The sequence below is a fragment of the Poromitra crassiceps genome, assembly GCF_964638095.1.
Source record: "Poromitra crassiceps genome assembly, chromosome: 4".
In the NCBI taxonomy this organism is placed as follows: domain Eukaryota; kingdom Metazoa; phylum Chordata; class Actinopteri; order Beryciformes; family Melamphaidae; genus Poromitra; species Poromitra crassiceps.
In genome coordinates this window covers 14516769-14542272 of record NC_139626.1, presented here as the reverse complement: position 1 = coordinate 14542272, position 25504 = coordinate 14516769, and the positions used below count along the sequence as shown (strand labels likewise).

The 25504-nt window shown below is 44.8% G+C and overlaps 3 protein-coding genes across 3 annotated transcripts in view; 1 reads left to right on the top strand and 2 right to left on the bottom strand.

Annotated features, from left to right (window-relative positions):
- Nucleotides 1-7084, bottom strand: part of LOC310775616 (SUN domain-containing protein 1-like) — a gene marked incomplete at its 5' end in the record, with an annotated part of 29175 nt that extends 22091 nt beyond the window's left edge. Inside the window, 6 exons of the mRNA XM_083635777.1 lie at nucleotides 921-1205; nucleotides 1416-1442; nucleotides 2200-2345; nucleotides 5132-5296; nucleotides 5455-5666; nucleotides 7028-7084. Coding sequence (XP_083491903.1) covers nucleotides 921-1205; nucleotides 1416-1442; nucleotides 2200-2345; nucleotides 5132-5296; nucleotides 5455-5666; nucleotides 7028-7084 — 892 coding nt within the window. The remainder of the gene's footprint in view (nucleotides 1-920; nucleotides 1206-1415; nucleotides 1443-2199; nucleotides 2346-5131; nucleotides 5297-5454; nucleotides 5667-7027) is intronic.
- Nucleotides 7085-9492: 2408 nt separating this feature from the next.
- Nucleotides 9493-25504, top strand: part of heatr1 (HEAT repeat containing 1) — a 63117-nt gene continuing 47105 nt past the window's right edge. Inside the window, exons 1-9 of the mRNA XM_083636328.1 lie at nucleotides 9493-9549; nucleotides 10183-10329; nucleotides 11512-11728; nucleotides 12462-12603; nucleotides 14061-14162; nucleotides 14332-14472; nucleotides 15218-15429; nucleotides 16347-16480; nucleotides 18376-18463. Of these exons, the coding sequence (XP_083492454.1) occupies nucleotides 10188-10329; nucleotides 11512-11728; nucleotides 12462-12603; nucleotides 14061-14162; nucleotides 14332-14472; nucleotides 15218-15429; nucleotides 16347-16480; nucleotides 18376-18463 (1178 nt within the window). The 5' untranslated portion in view covers nucleotides 9493-9549; nucleotides 10183-10187. The remainder of the gene's footprint in view (nucleotides 9550-10182; nucleotides 10330-11511; nucleotides 11729-12461; nucleotides 12604-14060; nucleotides 14163-14331; nucleotides 14473-15217; nucleotides 15430-16346; nucleotides 16481-18375; nucleotides 18464-25504) is intronic.
- On the bottom strand, nucleotides 19321-25342 carry LOC310776154 (3-oxo-5-alpha-steroid 4-dehydrogenase 2-like). The gene is made up of 5 exons (XM_083636327.1): nucleotides 25015-25342; nucleotides 23729-23892; nucleotides 22863-22964; nucleotides 21300-21450; nucleotides 19321-19825 (listed from the first exon to the last, which is right to left on the bottom strand). The coding sequence occupies exons 1-5, from the start codon at nucleotides 25284-25286 to the stop codon at nucleotides 19759-19761; spliced, it is 756 nt and encodes a 251-aa protein (XP_083492453.1). The 5' UTR covers nucleotides 25287-25342; the 3' UTR covers nucleotides 19321-19758.

The following is a 25504-nucleotide window of genomic DNA, read 5'->3' as shown; positions in this document are numbered from 1 at the left end:
TTAATAACTCATTAACTCAAATCAACTCTCAATAACTGTCAAACTATATATCATTCATCTAGTCTGACAGTTATTGAGAGTTGATTTGAGTTAATGAGTTATTAATTTGAGTTAGTGTGGACCAGTGATGTCACTGGTCCACAGTTTAACACTCAATAACTGTCAAATTAAATGACAGACTTCAAAACCGTTTACAGTTTTCTGATATACTACTGATGTTCTAATGATACAAAGCTGGTTGAAAATGGGCATAGTGTTCCTTTAAGCATTTTAAGGAAACCCTAAAGGAGTAGATTTAAGGGTGTTTTGTGCAACCAATTTCATTTTATAGAAACCTTAAATCAGACTTTGAGGAAATTCTTTCAAGGTGTTTTGTGCAACCGGCCGCAGGTCCTCAAATGGCCACTTGAAGCTGGCCCCAAAAGGGAGTCATTCCCCATTCACCCCATGTTAGAATCACTGACAACATGTTTATAGACTGGTCTCTCTATAGCGAATTTCACCTTTCATGACAACTGTAAAATAGATGATAAAAAAAATAATGTTTTGGGCATGATTGACAGGTTGCCTGTCCAATGATCGCACAGCTCGCTGAACATGGACCAATAGCAGGTGGAGCTGCGGCTCTGGGAAACCCCCTCTCGCCCATATATGGCTATAAATACATCACTTCTGGCTCCAAAAAACCAAGATGGCAGCAGCCAAAATGCCAAACCTTCAAAACAAGAGTCCACAAACCAATGGGTGACATCACACTCACTACGCCCATCTCTGTTCCAGTCTATGGTTGGTTAACCCTAACCCTGAAGGAGGAAACAGTGCAGAGTTCAAACTACTCCGAACATACTGGTTGCAAACGCAGCCCAGCTGTACAGCGTGTCACACATCTACAACAGCCATCGTCATGGCCAGTGTCTCACCCTTCTTGCTCCTGCGGTTTGTGTAGATGATGGAAGAAGGTCTCGGGTCTCCAGCTGCAGAGCGCCCCCCCCTGGCAGGGAAGGAGGCAGAGGAGGAGCCGTGTCTGGAGGAAGGGTAGTGGCTGGTGAGAGCCTCCTCTTTGACGGAGTGCAGCCCACAGTCCCTGCGGGAGTGCTGGGTGAGAGTGGAGGATTGGGTCTGGCCCGGGTCGAGGGAGCAACGTTCCTCTCCAATCAGAGTGCTGTTGGCCAGAGCCGTGCTGTGCTCTGATAGGACGGTGCTTTCTGTGACAGTCAAGGAGAAAACTAACAAAGACATTCATACTTGTATGAACATACCGTATACTGTATGTTGTGCAACAGTCGTTTATTTGGGAATGAATAGGCTTTTATATGCTGATAGCATTCGAAGGGGGTCAAACTTCAAACACAATAAAAAGAAAATCTCAAAACAGCAGGTGACTGTGGTAACAATCTGATTTTTCATGAACGTACCTTTGGGAGTAACATCCTGGTCCAAACCTGCACAGCAGAAGAGGAAGGATACAGTCATACAGGACACGTACTCGGTTTTTAATTTACCATAAATTGATTTATGGGGTTTTAATACTTTTCCACCCCACGAACACCGAGTACACAGCATACTCCACTCTGTTACATTCTCATTCTCATCATCATGCATTTTGAGAGGCATACATTACACATACTCAACCCTGTTACATTCTCATTAGAATGCATTTTGAGAGGCATGTCTACCCCAACGGCACCAGGAAACGTTGCCCATTCTAATTTCATAGTGTGCAAAAGCAGAGCCTCTGCTTCCCCAGCCTTATAAAATGTCCAGCTTCCATAAGCGAACCAAAATAAATAAATAATATATATATATATATATAGAGGTATTTGTGGAGCTCAGGTTCTCTCTCTGTAGTAATGTCCGTAACAAAATAACTGGCACTACTGCGGTAACACTGCAGGATCTTTCCTACAAACAAGCAAGCTGAATCCATCCTGTCTGATTGCCCCATTCCTTACACCAACAGTTTCAGTTTCTGCCATCCGGTTCCCTCCTCAAACCTCCACCAATCAAAACTAACAGATATAATCACTCTGCCATCTCCCTCCTTAACTCTGTGGGGAAAAGGTAGTTCTTGCAGTGCGTTGCTGTGTACTTTTTCTACTGTATAGCTCACTTTATAGCACTATTTACAGTTTACTGTGTATGTTTTTATGTCTCTACACACATGACCAGGCAGAAACCAAAAGGCCCTCACAGGCTCACCCCAGAATCCGTCATCCAGTGTCCTCTCCTGGATGGTGGATTCATCCAGCATGGAGGAGAGCAGAGAGGTGTCAGAGGCCACGCTGTGCAGCGGCCCGCAGGCTGTCTGCACCAGGAGAGACTGGGAGCGACGGGACTTCAACGACCTGGAGAGAGCGAGGGGGAGAGGAGGAGAGAGGTGTCAGAGAGGAGGGACATGGTGTGAAACGACCTGGAGAGAGCGAGGGGGAGAGGAGGAGAGAGGTGTCAGAGAGGAGGGACATGGTGTGAAATGACCTGGAGAGAGTGAGGGGGAGAGAGGTGTCAGAGAGGAGGGACATGGTGTGAAACGACCTGGAGAGAGCGAGGGGGAGAGGAGGAGAGAGGTGTCAGAGAGGAGGGACATGGAGTGAAACGACCTGGAGAGAGCGAAGGGGAGAGGAGGAGAGAGGTGTCAGAGAGGAGGGACATGGTGTGAAACGACCTGGAGAGAGCGAAGGGGAGAGGAGGAGAGAGGTGTCAGAGAGGAGGGACATGGAGTGAAACGACCTGGAGAGAGCGAAGGGGAGAGGAGGAGAGAGGTGTCAGAGAGGAGGGACATGGTGTGAAACGACCTGGAGAGAGTGAAGGGGAGAGGAGAGAGGTGTCAGAGAGGAGGGACATGGTGTGAAACGCCCTGGAGAGAGCAAAGGGGAGAGGAGGAGAGAGGTGTCAGAGAGGAGGGACATGGTGTGAAACGACCTGGAGAGAGCGAAGGGGAGAGGAGGAGAGAGGTGTCAGAGAGGAGGGACATGGTGTGAAACAACCTGGAGAGAGCGAAGGGGAGAGGAGGAGAGAGGTGTCAGAGAGGAGGGACATGGTGTGAAACAACCTGGAGAGAGCGAGGGGGAGAGGAGGAGAGAGGTGTCAGAGAGGAGGGACATGGTGTGAAACGACCTGGAGAGAGCGAAGGGGAGAGGAGGAGAGAGGTGTCAGAAAGGAGGGACATGGTGTGAAACGACCTGGAGAGAGCGAGGGGGAGAGGAGGAGAGAGGTGTCAGAGAGGAGGGACATGGAGTGAAACGACCTGGAGAGAGCGAGGGGGAGAGGAGGAGAGAGGTGTCAGAAAGGAGGGACATGGAGTGAAACGACCTGGAGAGAGCGAGGGGGAGAGGAGGAGAGAGGTGTCAGAGAGGAGGGACATGGAGTGAAACGACCTGGAGAGAGCGAGGGGGAGAGAGGTGTCAGAGAGGAGGGACATGGAGTGAAACGACCTGGAGAGAGTGAGGGGGAGAGGAGGAGAGAGGTGTCAGAGAGGAGGGACATGGAGTGAAATGACCTGGAGAGAGCGAGGGGGAGAGGAGGAGAGAGGTGTCAGAGAGGAGGGACATGGAGTGAAACGACCTGGAGAGAGCGAGGGGGAGAGAGGTGTCAGAGAGGAGGGACATGGAGTGAAACGACCTGGAGAGAGCGAAGGGGAGAGGAGGAGAGAGGTGTCAGAGAGGAGGGACATGGAGTGAAATGACCTGGAGAGAGCGAAGGGGAGAGGAGGAGAGAGGTGTCAGAGAGGAGGGACATGGTGTGAAATGACCTGGAGAGAGCGAAGGGGAGAGGAGGAGAGAGGTGTCAGAGAGGAGGGACATGGAGTGAAACGACCTGGAGAGAGCGAGGGGGAGAGAGGTGTCAGAGAGGAGGGACATGGAGTGAAACGACCTGGAGAGAGTGAGGGGGAGAGGAGGAGAGAGGTGTCAGAGAGGAGGGACATGGAGTGAAATGACCTGGAGAGAGCGAGGGGGAGAGGAGGAGAGAGGTGTCAGAGAGGAGGGACATGGAGTGAAACGACCTGGAGAGAGCGAGGGGGAGAGGAGGAGAGAGGTGTCAGAAAGGAGGGACATGGAGTGAAACGACCTGGAGAGAGCGAGGGGGAGAGGAGGAGAGAGGTGTCAGAGAGGAGGGACATGGAGTGAAACGACCTGGAGAGAGCGAGGGGGAGAGGAGGAGAGAGGTGTCAGAAAGGAGGGACATGGAGTGAAACGACCTGGAGAGAGCGAGGGGGAGAGGAGGAGAGAGGTGTCAGAGAGGAGGGACATGGAGTGAAACGACCTGGAGAGAGCGAGGGGGAGAGGAGGAGAGAGGTGTCAGAGAGGAGGGACATGGAGTGAAACGACCTGGAGAGAGCGAGGGGGAGAGGAGGAGAGAGGTGTCAGAAAGGAGGGACATGGAGTGAAACGACCTGGAGAGAGCGAGGGGGAGAGGAGGAGAGAGGTGTCAGAGAGGAGGGACATGGAGTGAAACGACCTGGAGAGAGCGAGGGGGAGAGGAGGAGAGAGGTGTCAGAGAGGAGGGACATGATGTGAAACGACCTGGAGAGAGCGAGGGGGAGAGGAGGAGAGAGGTGTCAGAGAGGAGGGACATGGAGTGAAACGACCTGGAGAGAGCGAGGGGGAGAGGAGGAGAGAGGTGTCAGAAAGGAGGGACATGGAGTGAAACGACCTGGAGAGAGCGAGGGGGAGAGGAGGAGAGAGGTGTCAGAAAGGAGGGACATGGAGTGAAACGACCTGGAGAGAGCGAGGGGGAGAGAGGTGTCAGAGAGGAGGGACATGGAGTGAAACGACCTGGAGAGAGCGAGGAGGAGAGAGGTGTCAGAGAGGAGGGACATGGAGTGAAACGACCTGGAGAGAGCAATGGGGAGAGGAGGAGAGAGGTGTCAGAGAGGAGGGACATGGTGTGAAACGACCTGGAGAGAGCGAGGGGGAGAGGAGGAGAGAGGTGTCAGAGAGGAGGGACATGGAGTGAAACGACCTGGAGAGAGCGAGGGGGAGAGGAGGAGAGAGGTGTCAGAGAGGAGGGACATGGAGTGAAACGACCTGGAGAGACAGTAGATCCAACTATTTATATTTATTATACAGTCTGTGATCTATTTATATTTATTATACAGTCTATGATATAATATGATATAAGGCCCATAAGTCACCTGGCGCTCCTGTGCGTGACTCCCCCGGCGCTGAAGGAGGTGCTACTGCATGGCAGGCTGCGGTCCAGCAGGCCGTCGTCTCCGAAGGGAGCGGTGTGGAGCCGCAGGCTGCGTCTGGACATCTCCAAATCACTGTCCAACAGCACAGCGCAGGAGTAACTGGAGCTGGAGGAGAGGAGAGGAGAGGAGGACAAATGAAGAAATGAGAAGGAAAGGGAAAAAGCGGGAGAAAAGGGGAGAAGTGGGAAGAAGAGGGGGGAGGAGAGATTCATGATCAAAAAACGTTTAAGGCCTGATGTCATTATGCTGGTGGATATGGTGACGGGGGGCAGTGCTGGGGGGCTCCTGTCCTCTTGAAGTCAACCATCATCTCTACGGTTTTCAGCTTGTTATGCTCCAGGTTGTTCTGACTGCACCAGAGGGTCAGCTCTGTATGAGACTCGCCGGCGTCCTTGATGAGGCCGATGAGCGTTGTGTCGTCTGCGGACTTCACAATAGCTCCTACACTCACAGCTGGCCAGCAGCTAGTGGGTCTCTACACCCACAGCTGGCCAGCAGCTACTGGGTCTCTACACCCACAGCTGGCCAGCAGCTACTGGGTCTCTACACCCACAGCTGGCCAGCAGCTACTGGGTCTCTACACCCACAGCTGGCCAGCAGCTAGTGGGTCTCTACACCCACAGCTGGCCAGCAGCTAGTGGGTCTCTACACCCACAGCTGGCCAGCAGCTAGTGGGTCTCTACACTCACAGCTGGCCAGCAGCTACTGGGTCTCTACACTCGCAGCTGGCCAGCAGCTACTGGGTCTCTACACTCACAGCTGGCCAGCAGCTAGTGGGTCTCTACACTCACAGCTGGCCAGCAGCTAGTGGGTCTCTACACTCACAGCTGGCCAGCAGCTAGTGGGTCTCTACACCCACAGCTGGCCAGCAGCTAGTGGGTCTCTACACTCGCAGCTGGCCAGCAGCTACTGGGTCTCTACACTCGCAGCTGGCCAGCAGCTACTGGGTCTCTACACTCGCAGCTGGCCAGCAGCTACTGGGTCTCTACACTCACAGCTGGCCAGCAGCTAGTGGGTCTCTACACCCACAGCTGGCCAGCAGCTAGTGGGTCTCTAACACCTGCAGCTGGCCAGCAGCTAGTGGGTCTCTACACCTGCAGCTGGCCAGCAGCTAGTGGGTCTCTACACTCGCAGCTGGCCAGCAGCTAGTGGGTCTCTACACTCGCAGCTGGCCAGCAGCTAGTGGGTCTCCACGGCCCATGTCTCCAAAACTTGGCAACTTGCACCAAAATTATGTGGATGGATAAATAGCACTACTACAGGTTAGTGGAAAAATATGTATTTTTGATTTGGGGGTGAACTGTCAGGAATCTTTGTACCTTTGTACCAGAATCAATAAAACCTAAATAAGAATCACGAGATTTCCAACACGTAATAACAATTGTAAACTAGTATAATTTCAGCTTTATGGATATGACTGTTGCCCCCTGCACTTTAAACAGCACAGATATGCAAATGGTTAACAGACAATCTTAGCTGTAACAAGAGAAATGTTTGGTAATTTTTTACTTGATAAAAAGATGAGATGATCGATTATCAGAATTATAATGGATTACTTTTCTGTTGATCGACTACTTCAGTGGTTCTCAACACGGTGGCCAGGGAGGGACCACCATGGGTCCTTGAGGGGCCCCCCAGCAAATTGATGAATTATTAAACATAAGCATTATTTCATTTACAAGAAGTTGAACACAAATAGAGGATGTATTAGAAGAATGACTGCTGTGAACATAGTTGGAAATCTTATCACAACAAATCCCTGTTTCCTTATCAGGTGCATAAGCAGGAGAGGAGAGGAGAGAAAGAAAGTTAGAACTTTAAAAGGCTGATAGATACACACAGGTCAGTCCAGCCCCAGCTCATCAGGTCCCCCTCCTCATCTGAAACGTGCATTCCAGGGAGAAGTGTTACAGTCTCGCAGACCCACACACACCGTCAAAACACACATCAGACACACACCGTCCAAAACACACTCCTGTAGCAGCTTCAGGCACCTTAGCCCTACTTACGGAGCAGTCTAACCGCACAATGCACAGCAATCACTTCCACTAGCGCTGTGGAGGAGCTGATCTCTCTCACACTCTCTCACACACACACACACACACACACACACACACACACACACACACACACACACACACACACACACACACACACACACACACGATCTCATGGTTAGGAGTGTAAGAAAATATTTATAGAGTTGAGAGAGTATGCAGAAAATTATGTTTTGTGATACTTGTAACGATTCTCAAAACTGTATTGATTTTTAATTAACAGTTTAATTAATAGAGTTTAGTTATAGTTTGTACTGTAGTTGGTATTAATCTAGTGAATGAATAAATACATTTATACCTTTTACTCAGATTTTAGGCAGTGTGTTCTTCTATGACAGTTTTCCTCAAATTAGATTTGAAAACAAAAATGGCAGTATATCTCCTTGCTTAGAGTATCATAATCCCTTCCCTGTATCGACATTATATCATATCGCCAGATTAATGCCAATGCAACAGTCCTATTATGTATATCTAACCTAGTTCAACAATGTAGGCTGTAGACTACTTTGTAACCCTCATGTAAATGCAAAGTATTTCAGATGGTTTACTACCTCTGCAATTTGTGCATAACAATAAATAAAACAAAAACAACACTGACACTGAGCAAATTACAATGACTGCAGCAGACAATAAGTTTCAAGTCTAATTCCAAGCCAATACTTCATCAGTCTGGGCTTTAATGGAGAGGCGGTGTCCTGTGTTGGTCTAAATGCTGTTTCAGAGGCTTTTGCACCCTGGAAAAAGAAAATAATTCTGGGGAAACAATGAATTTTGAGGGAGCAAAGCTTCTGCACACCTAAAATGAGGTGCGTCGGAGGAGGTTAAACCCGACTGAATCAAAAGAAAATAACTCCCACACACTGTCTCCAAATGCAAAAAGTTTATTTAACAGAAAGAATAACGGTCCTAAGACCTTCAGATTCTTGAATCTGAAGAAGATCTTAGGACCAAAACTCCAGGTGAGACCAAGTCAACTTCGCTCCAGTCCCAAGTCAGTCTCAATTCATTTCAAATGTTTATTTTGAAACATCATAATTGAGACATGGCATTAAATAGAATCCAGATGCCTCTTTTGAATATAAAACAAAACCAACAAATACATACATCAGACCAATTGCAAACAAAATCATCATATCAAATGGACAGCATATGAAAACAAACTAAAACTAAATAGTGCATGAGTTTGTCACCCATCAGTGTCATCAAAGTAATCCTAATCCATGTGTCTAAAGTCAAAAAATGTGTCTGCTTGATTCAGTTTGCAAAAGTCGAAAGTTAAAATCGAAGAGTTTAATATCTTCAGAATATCATTTTCATATTTGTTTTATTCGAGGGTTTTTTGCAAGTAGCATGACTGACGTGGTTGTGACAGTATGGCAGCAGGATCAAGCCAGCAACACTTTTAGGGTGCCGTTGTTTCAGGGTTAGGGTTAGATTTAGGGTCTGGGTTAGGAGGTTAGGGGTTTGGTTCAGAGTTCAGTTCAGAGAGCCATGTTTGGTTTGTCTTGTGACTGCAGAGGGCCTGTCAACTCCGAGCCAATCAGCGTGCAGGTTGAGAGAGATGACGCCCCAAACAACCAATCACCTTCTGCAGTGGGCGGCGTCCCGCGAAAAACGAACTGTCACTGTTTGCTACATGGTTTGCTAGCTCTCAAACTGTCGCCATTTAAATGTCATTTAAAACACAGGTGCACATAACTCACCTTAGCTGCTCTCGGGAGGCCGCTGAGTCTGTCAGTGAAGCAGCTAGCCGGCTGCCAAGTCACGTTATTACTGTTGGCCACACGACAGAACCAACACCACCTAATTTAAAACACTCCAAAATTAGCTAGTAGCTACTCGTTACCGCCGAAATAATACTAAGGTTTCTTTCTCTCACTTTTGCTTCTCTGCGAGGGACATCTTACCTTAAATGTTGCTTGTCAAAGGCTGAAAGACACTGTGAAACTAGTCTCGCAGTCTCTGGAGAAGATGCTCACAGGTTGCGTTGCGGTGCTTTAAATCAGAGCCGTATACTTTAAATGATCGCCCCCCTGTGGCGGGAGTGATAACTGCCTCCAGCGGATCTGAATCAACTGGAAAATTATATTTTTAAAATTGTATTATTGATTAATACCCTGACTGTCAATCTGCAACTAATGCAACGGTGCAATGAGCGCTGCGGGTTGTATTTAATTACTAATAATAATAATAATTAAAAAAAAACGTGACCCCGGATGTAGAATCTTGCCGGGCGAGGTCACTGTAGCCATCAACAACGTGCGTCCATGTGTTGGATAGAGGCAGAAAAATAGAAAACAGGTATGCGCATTTGTAATTATTTCTCCATAAAAGTCTTTCTGATACTCATTCTATATGCTTATGTAAATTCGTAGGTGCTGCTGACAAATCGCGTTTTATTCCACACGACGTTTGTTTGAGAAGTTTGAGTTTGCCAATTTGGCTCAAGCTGTAGTTCCACATTATCACTCAGTATATCATTCTCTGGGTTTGTTTCTCCATGTTCCAAAGTGAGAGAGCCAGGGCTGTACATCGACATAAGCTCAGTGGGGGTATAGTGGTAAATAGAGAGGCGGGTAAACTGTCCAAGGTGAGTCGTGTATCCACCTCGTTTCCCCCCATTGGTTATACAGTTGATCTGAAGTAGGTGAATTATAAGCTGTCAGCCTCATTTCAAAAAGGTTTACTTGAGTTTACCCACCACTACGTAACGCCCCTGGTGAGAGCTGTACCCCAAACTCGACTCCATTCAGAAATTATTAATGAGTAAACCAATTTAGTATCTTATGTATGCTGAATGGAGGTTTGTATTCTAGCAATTCAGGAACAAAACCATGAAGTAATTTCCTATCAGTTCAACAGTAAGCAACATTAGCTGCTGTATGTACAGTAAGACAGCTGTGTAATGGAGCTTTGTCCTGTGTGTGCGAGCAGACATCATGACATCCCTGGCCCACCAGCTGAAGCGGCTAGCTCTGCCGCAGAGCGACCCCGGCCTGGTGACCCGGGCTGAGGTCGCCTCCCTGCTCTTTGACCCCAAAGATGCTGCTTCCATGGACAAGAGCACCTTCTACGCCCTGGGTGAGAACACACCTGCCCTGTGTGTGTGTGTGTGTGTGTGTGTGTGCGTGCGCGTGCGCGTGTGTGCACTCATCTCAGTCTTCCCTATTCTGTGTGTGTGTGTTGGCATCAGACTGACCGCAATGGAAATAAGCATACTAGCTTTATTGTGTTATCCTTGACAGTCTAAAAAATGTACATGGAGCTCATATCATGTATCTATTTTTATATTGTCGAATAAAATCAATCAATCAATCATTGGCCTTAAAGATCTGATGTCAGACCATCAATGTCGACCACAAATTAGGGCAACAGACTTTACTACGTTGGACCCCGGTTCTAATCCCATGTGCCTTGACTTGATGCTTGAAGAGAAGACTTGAGACACTTGAGATTTGAGACACTTGAGATTTGACATGAATGACATGGATTTGACTTGGTAATCTACATTTAGACTTGAGATTTGACACGAATGACATGGATTTGACTTGGTAATCTACATTTAGACTTGAGACCAAAAGACTTAGAACCGTATTGGTGTCTGGAATTGTATACAGTTCTGCTTCTGTTAAGTCCGAGCTTCTTAGCCAGAAAAACTGTGGTTCTTTGGCTCTGCCCACTGAAGTTGAACTCGACCAATAAGATCATCTCTGCCTGTATCACTAATACCGCGTTCATGACAACTTGGACCGCCGGAAAAAATGGGTTCCGAGCTGTAAAAAGTGAATTGAACGGTCGTCCAGGTCGGAATTACAGATCGGAAATTCGGGTATCATTCAGAGCTCCGCTTTGTCCGAGTTTACATCATAGCCACATCAAAATGGCGACTTGTATCGTTAATGGTAATCACATAATTATTATAAAGACGTTAGTTGAAGTTTTAACACAAAATTGTATGTCTTAATTATGCAATGTTAACGTTAATATGTGTTTGTGTCATCTATGTTTCGACTTGAGACCAAAAGCAATAAGTGAAATTCAGCATTCAGCATGTTCGGTTAGCATTGTGAGCTAGTAGGTAGCTACAATGCTAACTGAACACAGGTTGCTATAGCAACCTATAGCCTGTGTTTGATTTTTCCCCCCGAGCGGGAAGTGCAGCGTGAACGCAAATATGTCGGGGGCGGAGCCTCCGCCACGGAGGTTCCGTGTTGAAACCTCCGGCGGTCCGAGAACGCCGTATAAACCTCTCTCTCTCTCCAGGTTGCACGGGGCTAGAGGAGCTGCTGGGAATCGAACCAGCGTTCTCTGAGTTTCATGACACTCTGTTCAGCCAGGCGTCCCTCAGCCTGGAGCGCAGCGTTCAGTCCAAGGAGGTGAATGCCAAGCTGGACGCCGGCGTGGCGCTCTTCCTCACCCGCCTCTCCCCGTACTTCCTCCTCAAGCCCGCTCACAAGTGCCTCGAGTGGCTGATTCACCGGTACGCTTCCGCTTCTGACCCACTCCCGGCTGAAACAGAGCTAATTTATTTTAATCACAAATGTAGTTTTACTGTAGTGGAAATATCACAAGAATTCATGATAGTGCTTGATGTAAGTTTTGACTGATAAGAGTTTTTGAAGACAGATATTAAAACTGATATTTTTGGATTGAAGCTACCGATAGTTTGTACCAATATAATATATTGACCAACATTCAATATATTATATTGAATGTTGGTCAATGTTGTCTATATTTAAAATAAATGTCCGATCTTTATATTTTTGTATACCTGTCTCTGTTGGTAAATTATAGGTATTCTGTTTATACGCTGTTTTTTTATTCAAAGTTTTTTGAATTTTTTTATTTTATTTATGTATTTATTTTTGCCTTTTTCTTACCAAAACATTCCCCCAAATAATTACAAGTACTCATTTCCCCCCATAATTTATTCTTGGAAGGGTTGACCAAAAACAAACCAACCGTTTTCATTAATACTTGTGGAGTCTGATCAAAATGTCACATTACAAGCATTTCAGGTTAAGGACTTCCCATAGATAGACGACCAGATAAATTCTAATATGTAATCAATCAAATCAGATCTCAATGGTAATGCTACAAACTGATATATCGGTCTACCCTTAGATTATTATTATTATTATATATTTTTTGTGATCCTGTGTATGTGTGTTTGTGTGTACATGTGTGTGTGTGTGTGCGTTGGTGTGTTGCAGGTTCCACATCCATCTGTATAACGTGGACGTGCTGCTGGCGTGCGCTCTGCCGTACCATGAGACCAAGCTGTTTGTCAGAGTGCTCCAGCTGCTGAAGATCTCCGAGCCCACGCACCGCTGGAACTGGCTGCACTGCCTGCAGGTCACTGCACGCCCTGCACATGGCTTCCTATCTATAGATGCTTTTCACTTGACAACATAAACATACTTCCCGTTTGCGGTGTTTGCTAATGCAATAGCTAACAGGAAATAAGCTAGGTTTCAAATTAAGCAATAAGCCCCAAGATACCATGGGTTTACAGTGATTTTACAACAGCTGAGAGGTGTTCACGGCACGCCATAAACCCGTCTGTGTTTTTTTGTGGGTGTCTGTCTCTGTTCCTCTGCTACTGTGTTCGGATTAGGGGCAAAGCCAAGAACGGAAATATGTGGCACAGTTACAGTAGGGCTGAAATACGGACTTCTGGCTATCTGTTGTCAACATCTGTCTCCTTCTACTCATAATCCCTTCTGCTTTCCTGAGTTTGGATAAACTTTGTAAAGAAAAGTAAGACAAAGGGCAGCTACAAATGGGCATTTCAAGCAAAAGCACTATTCTCCATATCCGCTGGGAACTATTCGATGATTCTTTGAAGATCGCCACCAGCCCCCCCACGCCGACAGTGCGGACTAGGCTAAAGGGGGAATTATGCTCACCCTTCCGTGAAGGGCGCGTGGGTGGAGCGAGGGGCGGGCGCGTCAAATGACGTAAATTTGTTGGGCGTGGTTATTCGCTAGCTCCTTCGGGCACTCGTGCGGTGCGACATTTTTTTCCTCACAGCGCGAGCAGCGCACGGCTTCTCTCCAAACATGTCCGCTTTCGAGCCACTGAGCCCTGAACACTGAGCTGTGTTTTCGCCACATTTCTTGACCCATGTGGTAGGCTATAAACTTAGATTTGCAACTGTTCGTTTTTAGTCATTTCACCAAGTAAATGTGTTGTGTTGAGAGCATTATTGAGAGAGATTAAAAGCAGCACAGAGTAGTAGGCTATCAGGGCTGAGAAGTAAAAACGGCTTTCAGTAAAAACAAGTTTGGTGAGTCCTTCATGTGCTGATGTGCGGTCGTTTGAGAGTGAAAGCGCACTCAGTACTGCACAGAGTTTCATTGCGACTTTTCACGGGCTGTTCTCACCATTGTACAATACATGCTGATCACTTTCTGAGTATAATGGCATCACCCCCAGCGCGAGGTCTACACGGTGACTCACGGAGACTCGCGGGGCCCCACCCCCACGGAGCTTTGCTCGAGTATAAGAGCACCTTAAGGCTAGCCACATTGACATTAGCTAGCCAGGCTAACTAGTATTACTAGTAAGTAGTCAGCTTGACCGTAGTCGAGATGTCCCAGGCAATAGTCAACAGAAAGATTATCAACTTTTCTTCATGCCGTAACGAAGCTTGAAACATTTTCCTTGTGTTGTTTTATTGCTGTAACGCATACGTTTGAACACAATTTCTCCTAATGCATGTTTGTTTGACACACACACACACACACAGAGAGAAAGAAGCAGGGCTTATGATAGAGTAATTAATGTCAGCATGGTGTTTGTGTGTTCAGAAACCAGGCGTGCCTCTGGCCAGAGGGACGCTCATCACTCACTGCTACAAAGACCTGAGCTTCATGGACTTCATCTGCACCCTGGTCACCAAGTCAATCAAGGTAACCGGTCTCCTCTGTCACACTGCAGCATTATTAGTCTAGTTTTTATTTGACGAAAATGTTTTTACGTTTTTACTTACTTAACGTCTAATTTTCATCAGTGAAAATAGGTAGTCAACACACATTTTTCATCATAGTCAACGAAATGAACACTGCCTCTTCTCTGCAGGCGTACTCCGGCCACTCTGGTAACTGCTCCCAGCTCAGAGTGATCTTCTCCTTCTACGCCTCCACCATCGTGCCGGCTCTGGGCGCAGTGGAGAAAGTGTCAGACACCATCATCTCCAAACTGCTGCCTTATGTTCAGAGGGTGAGTGGACCAGTGAACAGCTGTTAGCTGACAATCCATATCGGCCTATGTAGACGTTGACAACCGCAATCATTATTGATTATATTTGTACAGCCAATGTATGTGTGGTGATTGTCACCTACAGGTACTGACATCACCTGGTACCAGAGATCAGCCAGTAGCTGATGGCAATTTCAGTAGCATGCATTTGACCACTAGATGTCAGGCGTTCTTTAAGGAGTCTGTGTGAAGCTATCCCACATGCAAACAGACCTTTTCCTTTTTAATGTGAATTCCTGTTTATATAGAGTACCAGTCAAAAGTGTGAACACACCACATTTCTCTTTGTTTACTATTTTTTCACATTTTAGAATAACAGTAAAGACATCAAAACTATGAAATAACAGAAATGGAATTATGCAGCGGCCAAAAAAAGTGTTAAAGAAATCAAAACGATCATATTTTAGATGATTTGAGGCATCCGCCCTTAGCCATGATGGAAAAGGCAATGGCTTTGAAAATAAATTCATACATTCACTCTTTATATTTGTCTAAGAAACTATATACTATATACTACTACATACGACTATATAATATATATATATATATATATATATATATATATATATATATATATATATATATATATATATATATATATATATATATATATATATATATATATATAAATAAAAGACTGGCCCATTTCCAACACAAATTCCCCTTTTCAGTTATTTGTATGTCCTATGTTGTATGTCCGCTCCAGGGTCTGAAGTCGTCCCTGGCAGACTACAAGGCAGCCACCTACATGATTGTGTGCCAGCTGGCTGTGAAGACGGTGATGGAGCCCAGTCTGGTGGACACGCTCGCCCTGCACGTCAGCAAGTCCCTGCTCAGAGAGCCGGTCCTGGGTACAGACGGGCTGGGCTGCCTCATCGTCCTGCTGCAGAACCAGAAGGAGGGCGCTGTCGGGCCCAGGTGGGTGCAGATCCCTGGAGAACGGAGCAATCATGTAATTTACCTTTTTCACAGCAGCCATTTTGTGTTAAGGGTTTTCCAACTTCCAATCCATTTTGATGTTCCAGTGTTGGGGGCCCTCGTTAATGTTTTGGTTGCACCTGCGTTACTTCCTGCCTTTTAGACACAAAATGGCTGCTGTGAAAAAGGCCCATTCAGGGATACTCAACTTGCTTTGCCCGGGGGCCACTTTTGCAAAATGACAGGAGGTCAGGGGCCAGTTAATAAATAAATATACATTTTTCTGTAGTGGATTGTAGGAGTTTGGGGTGCCAGCCGGAGTTTAATCTGACAATTTAACGTTTAAGATGTTGACACTCTGCCATGCCATGAACCAACAGCATCAATCTGAACCACCAAGCAGAATGCAAATAAATAATCCAAGCAATAATCAGTGACAATGTAAACAGCGAAGTTCAATATAAATCAGTGTTTTGTAGGTACAATGAAAAGGCCTTTACAGGCACGTCCAAATAATCAACCACTTATTCACCAGAAATAGAGTTCAGAGTCATAAAAAACAAGTGTGTGTGTGTGTACCTTTGACCACAGCGCTGGGCGGGGGGGTAGAAATTCAGTTACATCACTCAAGTTCACTTCTCGAGTAAACCCTCATGCCAAACAAATCAATAAAGGATCCCTCGAAAAAGAAAATTAACCAGACGTACCCCAATGTTGGTTCTGGCTACATTAGTTAACCCTTTACTGATATTTGAGAACTTTTTTGATGAGAATTGACCATTTTTATTTGGCAAAAAAAATGATATGTCCCATGATGTATCCTTTTTGGGAGTAGTCAATGACCAGTAAAAGGCAGCAGTTCATAGCCAGTGCGTTGAGATGGGAGACTGCAGTATAACCTCCCTGTTCCTTCTCAGAGCCTGCAGGCATATGTGCAGCATGCCGTCTCTGGTGGCCACGCTGCAGCTCCTGGCGGCGCTTCACGACATCAGCCCCCTGCTGCGCTACCTGCTGCCCCACCTGCTGCACACCATCTACAGCAACACCTCTGGTGAGACACAGCGCTACAGGGTTTATGTGTAGAGATTTTTCATTTGTCAGACAAGACAATAAAATGCAATGATGTCGTCATGGTACAAATATGTACAGAAAGATAATGCCAGAAAGAACCAAAACAAAAACAACATCCGAGACGGACAGATCACCCAAAAAAAGGAGACCACGAGTAGAAGTATGAGTTCATAGTTCCTGTTCCAGGCCAGGTAAACTTAAACCCAGTTTAGACCAAAGATTCACGATGAGACGAGTTGAAACTTGCAACCAGCCCTGGAGACTAGATGAGACGGGCCAGTTTACACCGCTGCAACTTTTCCCCTAAAACGTTATGAAACGGTTTCATCTTGTTGCGAATCATTGGTGTAAACTGGACTTTAGTGATAAAGAACTTACTCATATCCACTTGTTGGTGCTGAGCCACACTGTATCACAGAAAATCAAAATAGAAAAAAGGACTAAAAAATATTCTTATGTACCGTAAATTCCGGACTATAAGCCAGACCGGTGTATAAGCCGCACCTGCAAAGTTGACTGTTTTTTACATATATAAGCCGCACCGGACTATAAGCCGCGGGTGTTTTAATGGTATTTTTTTTTTTTTTTTTTTTTTGTGTTTTAATGTTTAATTACCATATGTAAGGGTTCATGCACAGAAGGGATTGTCGGGAAAGAGATGGCTGTTTGAGGAAGCTCCCATTTATTAACATTTCAACAAAACAACATAACACAACACCACCTGTGTTTCTTTTTTACAGTGCACACCGTGTCATACAGTGTGGTGAAAAGAGGGCAAGAGAGGAAATTAAAACAGAAGTGGATTTATAGTTAGAAAGAGTGCTAAAAAAGAGAGATTTTTTTTTTTTTTTTTGGAAAAAATCCATAGATAAGCCGCACCGTTATATAAGCCGCAGGGGCCAAAAAAGGCCAAAAAACGGGAAAAAAGGTGCGGCTTATAGTCCGGAATTTACGGTACCTGTATGCTGTGTGGTTGAATACTTTGAAAATGTCTCCTTACAAGTTTCTCTATGCATATTGAATTTTCCCTATGCATATTGAATTTTCTCTATATGTAACCGAGTTGAATCAGCGCGGATTCCTCGTGAGTCCCGAGTGGTAGCGAGTGGATTGGTTAAACTCACTCCCCAGGTATAAAGGCATGTTAATCAGCTCCACCAAGGGAGCTAGCTCTCTTGGCATTGCAGTTAACATGTCGGTCGGCAGTTCGAATCCACCCCTGGGCAAGCCCTTAACATGGGTTGCTGCAAGTACCACCTACACAACGCCGTTACATATACCGTACATAGTGTTTTTTGCACATATGATATCGAGAACAAGAATATGCCTGATGTGTCTTCCCTTATTATTCTTAAAAAATAGTGACTAATTGAAATTTGAACTCAAGCCTGTGTCTTTTGATATCTATGTATTTTTGATATACAGTATGTACATCTTTTCTTAGATAGCACTCCCTCTTTAAAAGTGAGCCTGGGTCTACCTCCAAGCCAGTAGGCGGAGGTATGCACCCATGTACCTGTACCTATAAAAACACTTCCTGAAATGTATGTGCTTCACATGACGCTGACGAAGATCCGTATCGGATCGAAACTGTTTGTCTCTGTCTATTAAATGTTGTCCACGGGAGCAAAAAGAAACTTTGTGTCGCGAGCCTTTTTTCTATTTTGGTAAACTGGGCTTTACACACAAAGTCTGACTGAGATCTGTTTGTTGTCTAAATTTACAGTACACGTGTCATGGACACATATATCCAGATCCCAACCCTTACAAAAGGGTTGCACACTATCCGTTCTGGATAATGCTCTGTGAACGAATCATTATAACAATTAACAGATTAAAAAATAATCTAAAAGACTTCCTTGTTGTTCTTCCCAGATGAGTTGGAGATGGAGGAGTCCAGAGTGTTTGAGTCGATCCTGCAGGACATTCCCCTCACCAAAGGCCTGGACAACACTGTGGCTTGGTAAAACACTGCCTTCACCCCACAACAAATATTCAGAAACATCAGATTTTTCAGTTTGAGTGAAGGACTATAGCCTGTGGTTACAATAACTTAATTTTAAAGCCTTAGATGTCTTAAATACTGTTATCAGTCGTCTTTCTTTTCTGATTCCCCCACCCCCATTTTCTCCCCAATTGTACTTGGCCAATTCCCCCTGGTGCCCCGGCCGCTGCCCCCCATTTTCCATGTGTGTCCACCCAAGTCATGAACCATAGCTGGCCCAATGTTTGGCTAGCTTTGCCATTTCAAATGCGATATTATAGATATTAGTTCTACATTGGGCAAGGCTAGGCCTCCATCACTTCTTGGATCATAACTAGCTTTTGCATACTGATTCTAGGTCTCTTCCCATTCCACAAATAATCCTTAATTATGTGGTTATACTGCTTGAAGATTCCTGTAGAGCTTTGTAGAGCACTGGTATCATCATTGATATGTAGTTAAACTTAGGAGCGATTGCCATTTTAATGGTATTGATCCCCCCCCCCATAATAATAAGCATACGATTGATTGATTTGCATTTATCTAGGTTATTCTTTATTCTCTGAAGCAGTGGAGAACGATGCGTTGACTTTTGATATATTCTCCCATCCCCAGTTCATATCTATGTTTTCTTATTGCTTTCTTCTGTGATCTTAAAACGGTGGCAGTCTTGAACCAAGTTCCCACAGCTAAACTAGAAGAAGGAGAAGGAAAAAAAGGCAATGTGGCTTTAACCTGTGTCTCTGACCGTCATTTAGCTTAATTTGTTTGTAAAATACCACATTTTAAGATTTGCTAACTAAGAAAGAAGAGGTACAATATTCTTAAAACCAGCTTTATATCATCTTACACAAACAGCTCTTGCATAGTACATTACTCTCAAATCAAGTTCAGTAAGAATTCATGGCTAGATATATGATGCTAAGTCTTGGCAAGATCAGTATGTATGTTGAGACAGGAGTACAATCAGTTTGATGTACTATATGTCAGGATGCTACACAGTAATTAATTACTGTGTTATGTACAAGTCAGAGTAAAAATGAGTGCAATTTCACAAAAATAGGCGTGTGAAAAATCCAAAAGTTCCTGCGCGTGTTCCAAGAAGGTGCGTATTATGTCACAGTATTATGTCAGTATTATGTCACAGTATTATGTCAGTATTATGTGCACAGTCTGCTGTATTATGTGCACAGTCTGCTGTATTATGGGCACAGTCTGCTGTATTATGTGCACAGTCTGCTGTATTATGTGCACAGTCTGCTGGGCCTCTTTTCTCAAAAGATGAATGGGATCAAAGCCTTTCGTAATCTGGGATAGTCTTCGAATTTCTCACGGTAAAACCTGTAACAATGGAGCAGTAGAAAACAGTTATCACCCACAAAATTTGCCAACACTTCTCAATAAGTCTGAATGGGTGAATCTGAATTACTCTCCGCACAGTCTCAGGCCTAGTTTACACAACAACGCTCCCTGCATAAAATGACAAACTTTTATTGCGTTTGGGCCTTCCATTTACATGGCAACGGCGTTATTGGGCCCTGAAAATGCAAAAAAGTGAAAGCAGGTTCCAGATTAAAAAAACAGCCAGTGTGTAACTATTAGGGGGGGCCATAAACACACACGCAAACACACACCTTCTAGGTGCTGGAGCAAGACCTCCCGTAGTGAGAACCTTCACACCTTTTTATAAAACCCGGGTTATATTCATAACCTTTACTTCTGTGTTTTGGATCACACACAAATAAAAACATTGCAACATCCATCAATAAGGCTGTATGAAGGTTTTAACCAGAAGTTTCCGTTTTATTCTGGCTCACTTGACGCTGCGAGTTTTTTTGCGGTTCCATCTGCACGCGACTCGTTATCACAAATGCTGTCTATAAACACAGAATCAAAGGCCAGAACACAACGGCAGTCAGTGTAGGAAATTGTGATAATATTTTGGGGGCAACTTTTGCCCCCACTGTCTAAAAACTGGGGGCATTTACAAAATTTTGGGGGCACTTCAAAAAATCATAATTAGTGCTAGAGTTGCTAAAGCGTAGTGTGAACAACAGCGCTGTTTGTGCGAGTTCTTCATCGGCTTCTTCTGGCAACCAGCTTGCAGGTGCTGAGTGTGTGTTAGAGATGGAAATTAAATGAATTGAATGAAAATAAAATTATCAAAATATTGGGGGAATTTTTGCCCCTGGATCATGCTTTTTAGGGGCATTCTGAGATTTCTTGGGGGCATTTTTATGCCTCCGCCGGCGATAGCTGTGACCTCTCAAACGCCATTTTCCAGCTTGTTAACGCGATATCTCACGAATGCCTTGACGGAATTTCATCAGATTTGGCTCAAACATCGCCTTAGACTCAAGGATGATCTGATTAGATTTTGGTGGTCAAAGGTCAAAGGTCAAGGTGAGCTCTCGAACGCCATTTTCAAGCTTGTTAACGCGATTTCTCAGGAATGCCTTGACGGAATTTAATCAAACTTGTCTCAAACCTCGACTTGGACTCAAGGATGAACTGATTACATTTTGGTGGTCAAAGTTCAAGGTCACTGTGAGCTCTCACACACCCAATTTCCAAGCTCTGTAACGCAACATCACAGGAGCGCCTTGACGGAATCTCTTCCAATTTGTCTCAAATGGCAATTTGTTCTCCAGAATGAACTAATGGCGGAGGCATAAGTCCGCATTGCGGTCGTTCTAGTTGCTCTTGCCCCTGGCTAAATTCCTACACTGATGGCAGTTTTGCGTTTTATGCAGAGAGTGTTGTCTAAATGTGGCCTGAGTCTTTAGCTGTAGCTGTTCATTCGTGTCTCAGGCACCTGTGATGGTGATAGGCTCTTGGTCCAATGAAACACAGGCTAATCAGGGCAAAGGAGAGTGCTGGAAACGACCAGGTGGCTATGGCATAGCCAAACCACTCCACAATCTCTCCGAAGTAGTTGGCACCAGACACATATTCAAACAGGCCTCCTGCAGGACATTTTGAATACCATGAGAAGTAGTTGGCACCAGACACATAAGCCGTTTTCCCACATGCGTACCGGAAAATTACCTCTAAGTCAATATCGGACATTTCCCTTCACACTTCGGCTCGCGCATTTGGGAATCTATCAGCGAATTTTCCTGTATGTTGGGGGGGCGGGGGGAGGGGGGAGCTTATTTGGGGGGTCGGCAAAACTCGAAATAAGTTCGCTTGTCAGTTGTCACACAATAAATCACACTCGTTTGACTTAAGAGCAGCGTCAAGCCGCCAGCGTAATAAACACAGCCGATTTACCCCCTCCCCTCTCTGCTCGAGAGCAGCAGCCACGGACAGACACAGCGAGAAAGGCTTGCAAGCTGCTCAACGCTTGTATGTATGTAGAGAAAGCAAATGCACAAAGCGAAATGTGGAAGTAGTTTGCTTTGATGTGCGCGAATGATTAGATGATGCACTTTGAAGAAGTTGGGATCCGTGTCTGAGAGAAATAGTTGCTGGTTCGATGTTTATCCGTTCACCTGCGTCGCGTTGAAGCACTTTTTACAGACTGGCTTCGTTTGATGTGTCCGGGGTTGCCTTCGGAAATCAGCAAGCTGACATACTGCTCTTATTAGGCTATCACAAGATCATTTCGCCAGTTTGCTTTAATGTGCGCGAATGATTAGATTATGCCCGCTGGAACATTAAGCAACGTGTGTAGGCTACTCCTCGCCCATGATTGAAGGACCGCTGTCGCGGAAAATGACTGGACCCGTTTCCACTTGCGTCCCCTTAAGAGCATACCGCTCTTCTGACTGGCTCGAAACTGGTGAAATGTCGGGGGCGACGGGGTCGCGCTTATACCGGCACGGCGCCTTTCTCACATGCAGGCATTAGACCACGTTCCGGTCATTTTGCGGTACAAAGCGCATGTGGGAAAAGGGCTATATTCAAACAGGCCTCCTGCAGGACATTTTGAATACCATGAGAAGTAGTTGGCACCAGACACATATTCAAACAGGCCCCCTGCAGGACATTTTGAATACCATGAGAAGTAGTTGGCACCAGACACATATTCAAACAGGCCTCCTGCAGGACATTTTGAATACCATGAGAAGTAGTTGGCACCAGACACATATTCAAACAGGCCTCCTGCAGGACATTTTGAATACCATGAGAAGTAGTTGGCACCAGACACATATTCAAACAGGCCTCCTGCAGGACATTTTGAATGCCATGAGAAGTAGGTGGCACCAGACACATATTCAAACAGGCCTCCTGCAGGACATTTTGAATGCCATGAGAAGTAGGTGGCACCAGACACATATTCAAACAGGCCTCCTGCAGGACATTTTGAATGCCATGAGTCACCAAAATTGCAGAACAGAAGAAAGGAAAACCAAGTGTGATCTTTCATCTTTACCTCTAGGAATCTTGTAAGTTACTTCTCCTGGTTTTCTCAGGTTGCGTAGAATATAGTCGCTGTGTACATTGATGGCCATTCCGAGGTAAAACAATACTAAACCTAGAAGAAAGAACATGATTATGAGGTTGCAATATTGCCTCTTAAAAAGTCAAATCAACATTGCTTCAACAAGTTTCACAAATTAATTTCAAAATATATGTCTTGCTTGACAATGAAGCTAAAATCTTGCTCCTACTAGGGATGGGCATCGAATTTCGAATTTTCGAATAATCGTTGTTATTATCAAGGTCGACTTTTATTATTGAAAGTCGAAATTCTATTTATTTTTTATTTATTTTTTATTATTATTTTTTTTAATTTTTTGCGAGTGAAATGTTGCATTGTCTCCCCTGATTCTAAGTATAGGTGAATCGCTTGGTTTGAGCAAGTAAAACAATTTTTATAAGCATTTTAAGCAAGGTTTATGGAAAAATGAATGGCGGATGAAATCCCATGAAGAGGGAGAGGGCGTGACTTTGGCACCCCTTTGGCACTCAGACCTGAGCCTACTAAATATTTAATGAACCACTCATGATTGTCAAAACTGTTTTTTATTTTCGAAAATGTCAATGTCATGTAACATGTTCTTTACTTCAGTGGTGCAATGCTTGTTTGAGCTAAAAATCCACAGCACAAGCTGTTTCTATTAATTAATAAAGCCTAGAATCAGGGGAGACAATGAAACATTTCACTCACAAAAAAAAAAAAACATTTTCTTTTTTTCTTTTTTTCTTTTTTTTTTTTCGAATTTCGATTAAAAGTCGACTTTGGCCAGCGAATTTCGAATAGTGTTTTTGCTAGAAATGCCCATCCCTAGCTCCTACCAGATTTAAAGCGATAGTCGGCTGACCACCCTTCATCAAACTGGGCACAGTGCAGCAGGTGGTGTCCCTGCAGGAAGCCATTCACAGAGCAGAAGAAGAACGCTGACACCATCACGGACATGGGGACAGGCTGTCCATTTGTCAGGAGGGAATAAACAAATGTCCTATTGTTGTCAAAGAAAGAGAATACAGTCGATGAAAAGACATCACAAATGTTGCATTTCATCCATGCTGGGAGCATGCAAAAATCATATTTGAAGACCAGGATGCAAGGCATATATATACATTATATATATATATATATAAACAACAACACAACATCAAACAAGTAAACAATTAACATCAGCACATCAAAAAATACTACAATAAGAGCCTGTACCAATGAGCCCAAGTGCTGGACTGATACTTAATTGCACTAAGACTGGGCTGAGTCAGAAGCAAGATTATGATATTCTGAGAAACATTCCGACGACAAATAAACTTATAGGTCAGGTTTCTCAGTAGGGCATGAAAGGTATTGACCCCTACACCACAAAACATTTCACTGGCACTACAACACCTTGGCCTCCCAAGCAGTATTCTCATACAGTCATTGTAGGCCACCTGCAGTTTCTGAATGCTAACCTGCTTAAACTTGACCCACAAGGGGGCAGTATAAAGCGATGTACAATAGGCTTTGAACAGGGTTATCTTAATCTCTTCAGAGCAGAAATAAAACTTATTTCTCAGCATATTTGCTTGTGCATACAACATATGTCGCTGTCTATACATGTCATCACTCATATGATCATTAATGATGTGGCCCAGATATTTAGTACTGCTACACACATCCAGCCATATATATATATATATATATATATACTGTATATATATATGTTTGTGTGTGTGTGTGTGTGTGTGTGTGTGTGTGTGTGTGTGTGTGTGTGTGTGTGTGTGTGTGTCTGTGTGTGTGTGTGTATATATATATATATGTGTATATATATATATATGTACACTGATCGTCATTTGCTATCATTTTCTGACATTTTATAGACCAAACAACTAATCAATTAATCGAGAAAATAATCGACAGATTAATCGATTATGAAAATAATCGTTAGTTGCAGCCCTAGTCAACAGTAGTGAAATCAACTGTGCAACACAGTCTACATCAACCAAGACCTTTTAAAAGGAATACACAGCATTTGTCAATACTTCAAGGAATAAGTAGCATAGTTCTTTTTTAATAGAAGGATGGTTCGTTCAAGAAGGGTCAAGGTGTAGCCTGAAAAGATGTTGCAAATTACCTTTGAAAGTAGTGCGTGCAAAAAGTGCCGAGCAGCAGGCACTTCCCCGTGCTGGAGGGTTGGTGCGGGGTGAGCATCAACAGCAGGGGCACCAGGAGAGCCGGCAGCTCCTGGAAGAACCAGGCTCGTCTGGCCGCCACCATCCGAACCAGAGGAGAGGGTCCCATGTGGCGCCCATAGAAAGCCTGGCATTTTCTGTGCCAGACCAAGTACCCCAGAGCTGCCAGTATCATCATCCAGCCGAGAGCATTCAGACCCCCACAGGACAACATGTCGCAAGACTCTAGGAGAGAAACCACGAAACTTGGGGCTCCTCGACACGGATGAGAGGCAGCCAAACAGCTGCGCCTATCTGGCGTACAGTCTTTAAATGTGCTGACACGAGTTGTGCAACATCCTGTTATGACGGAATTCACACGGAATATGGTAATCAGCATAAATAGAAATATGTCGAGTTAGCTGCTGAAATTCTGCTTGGTTTCAAGACAAG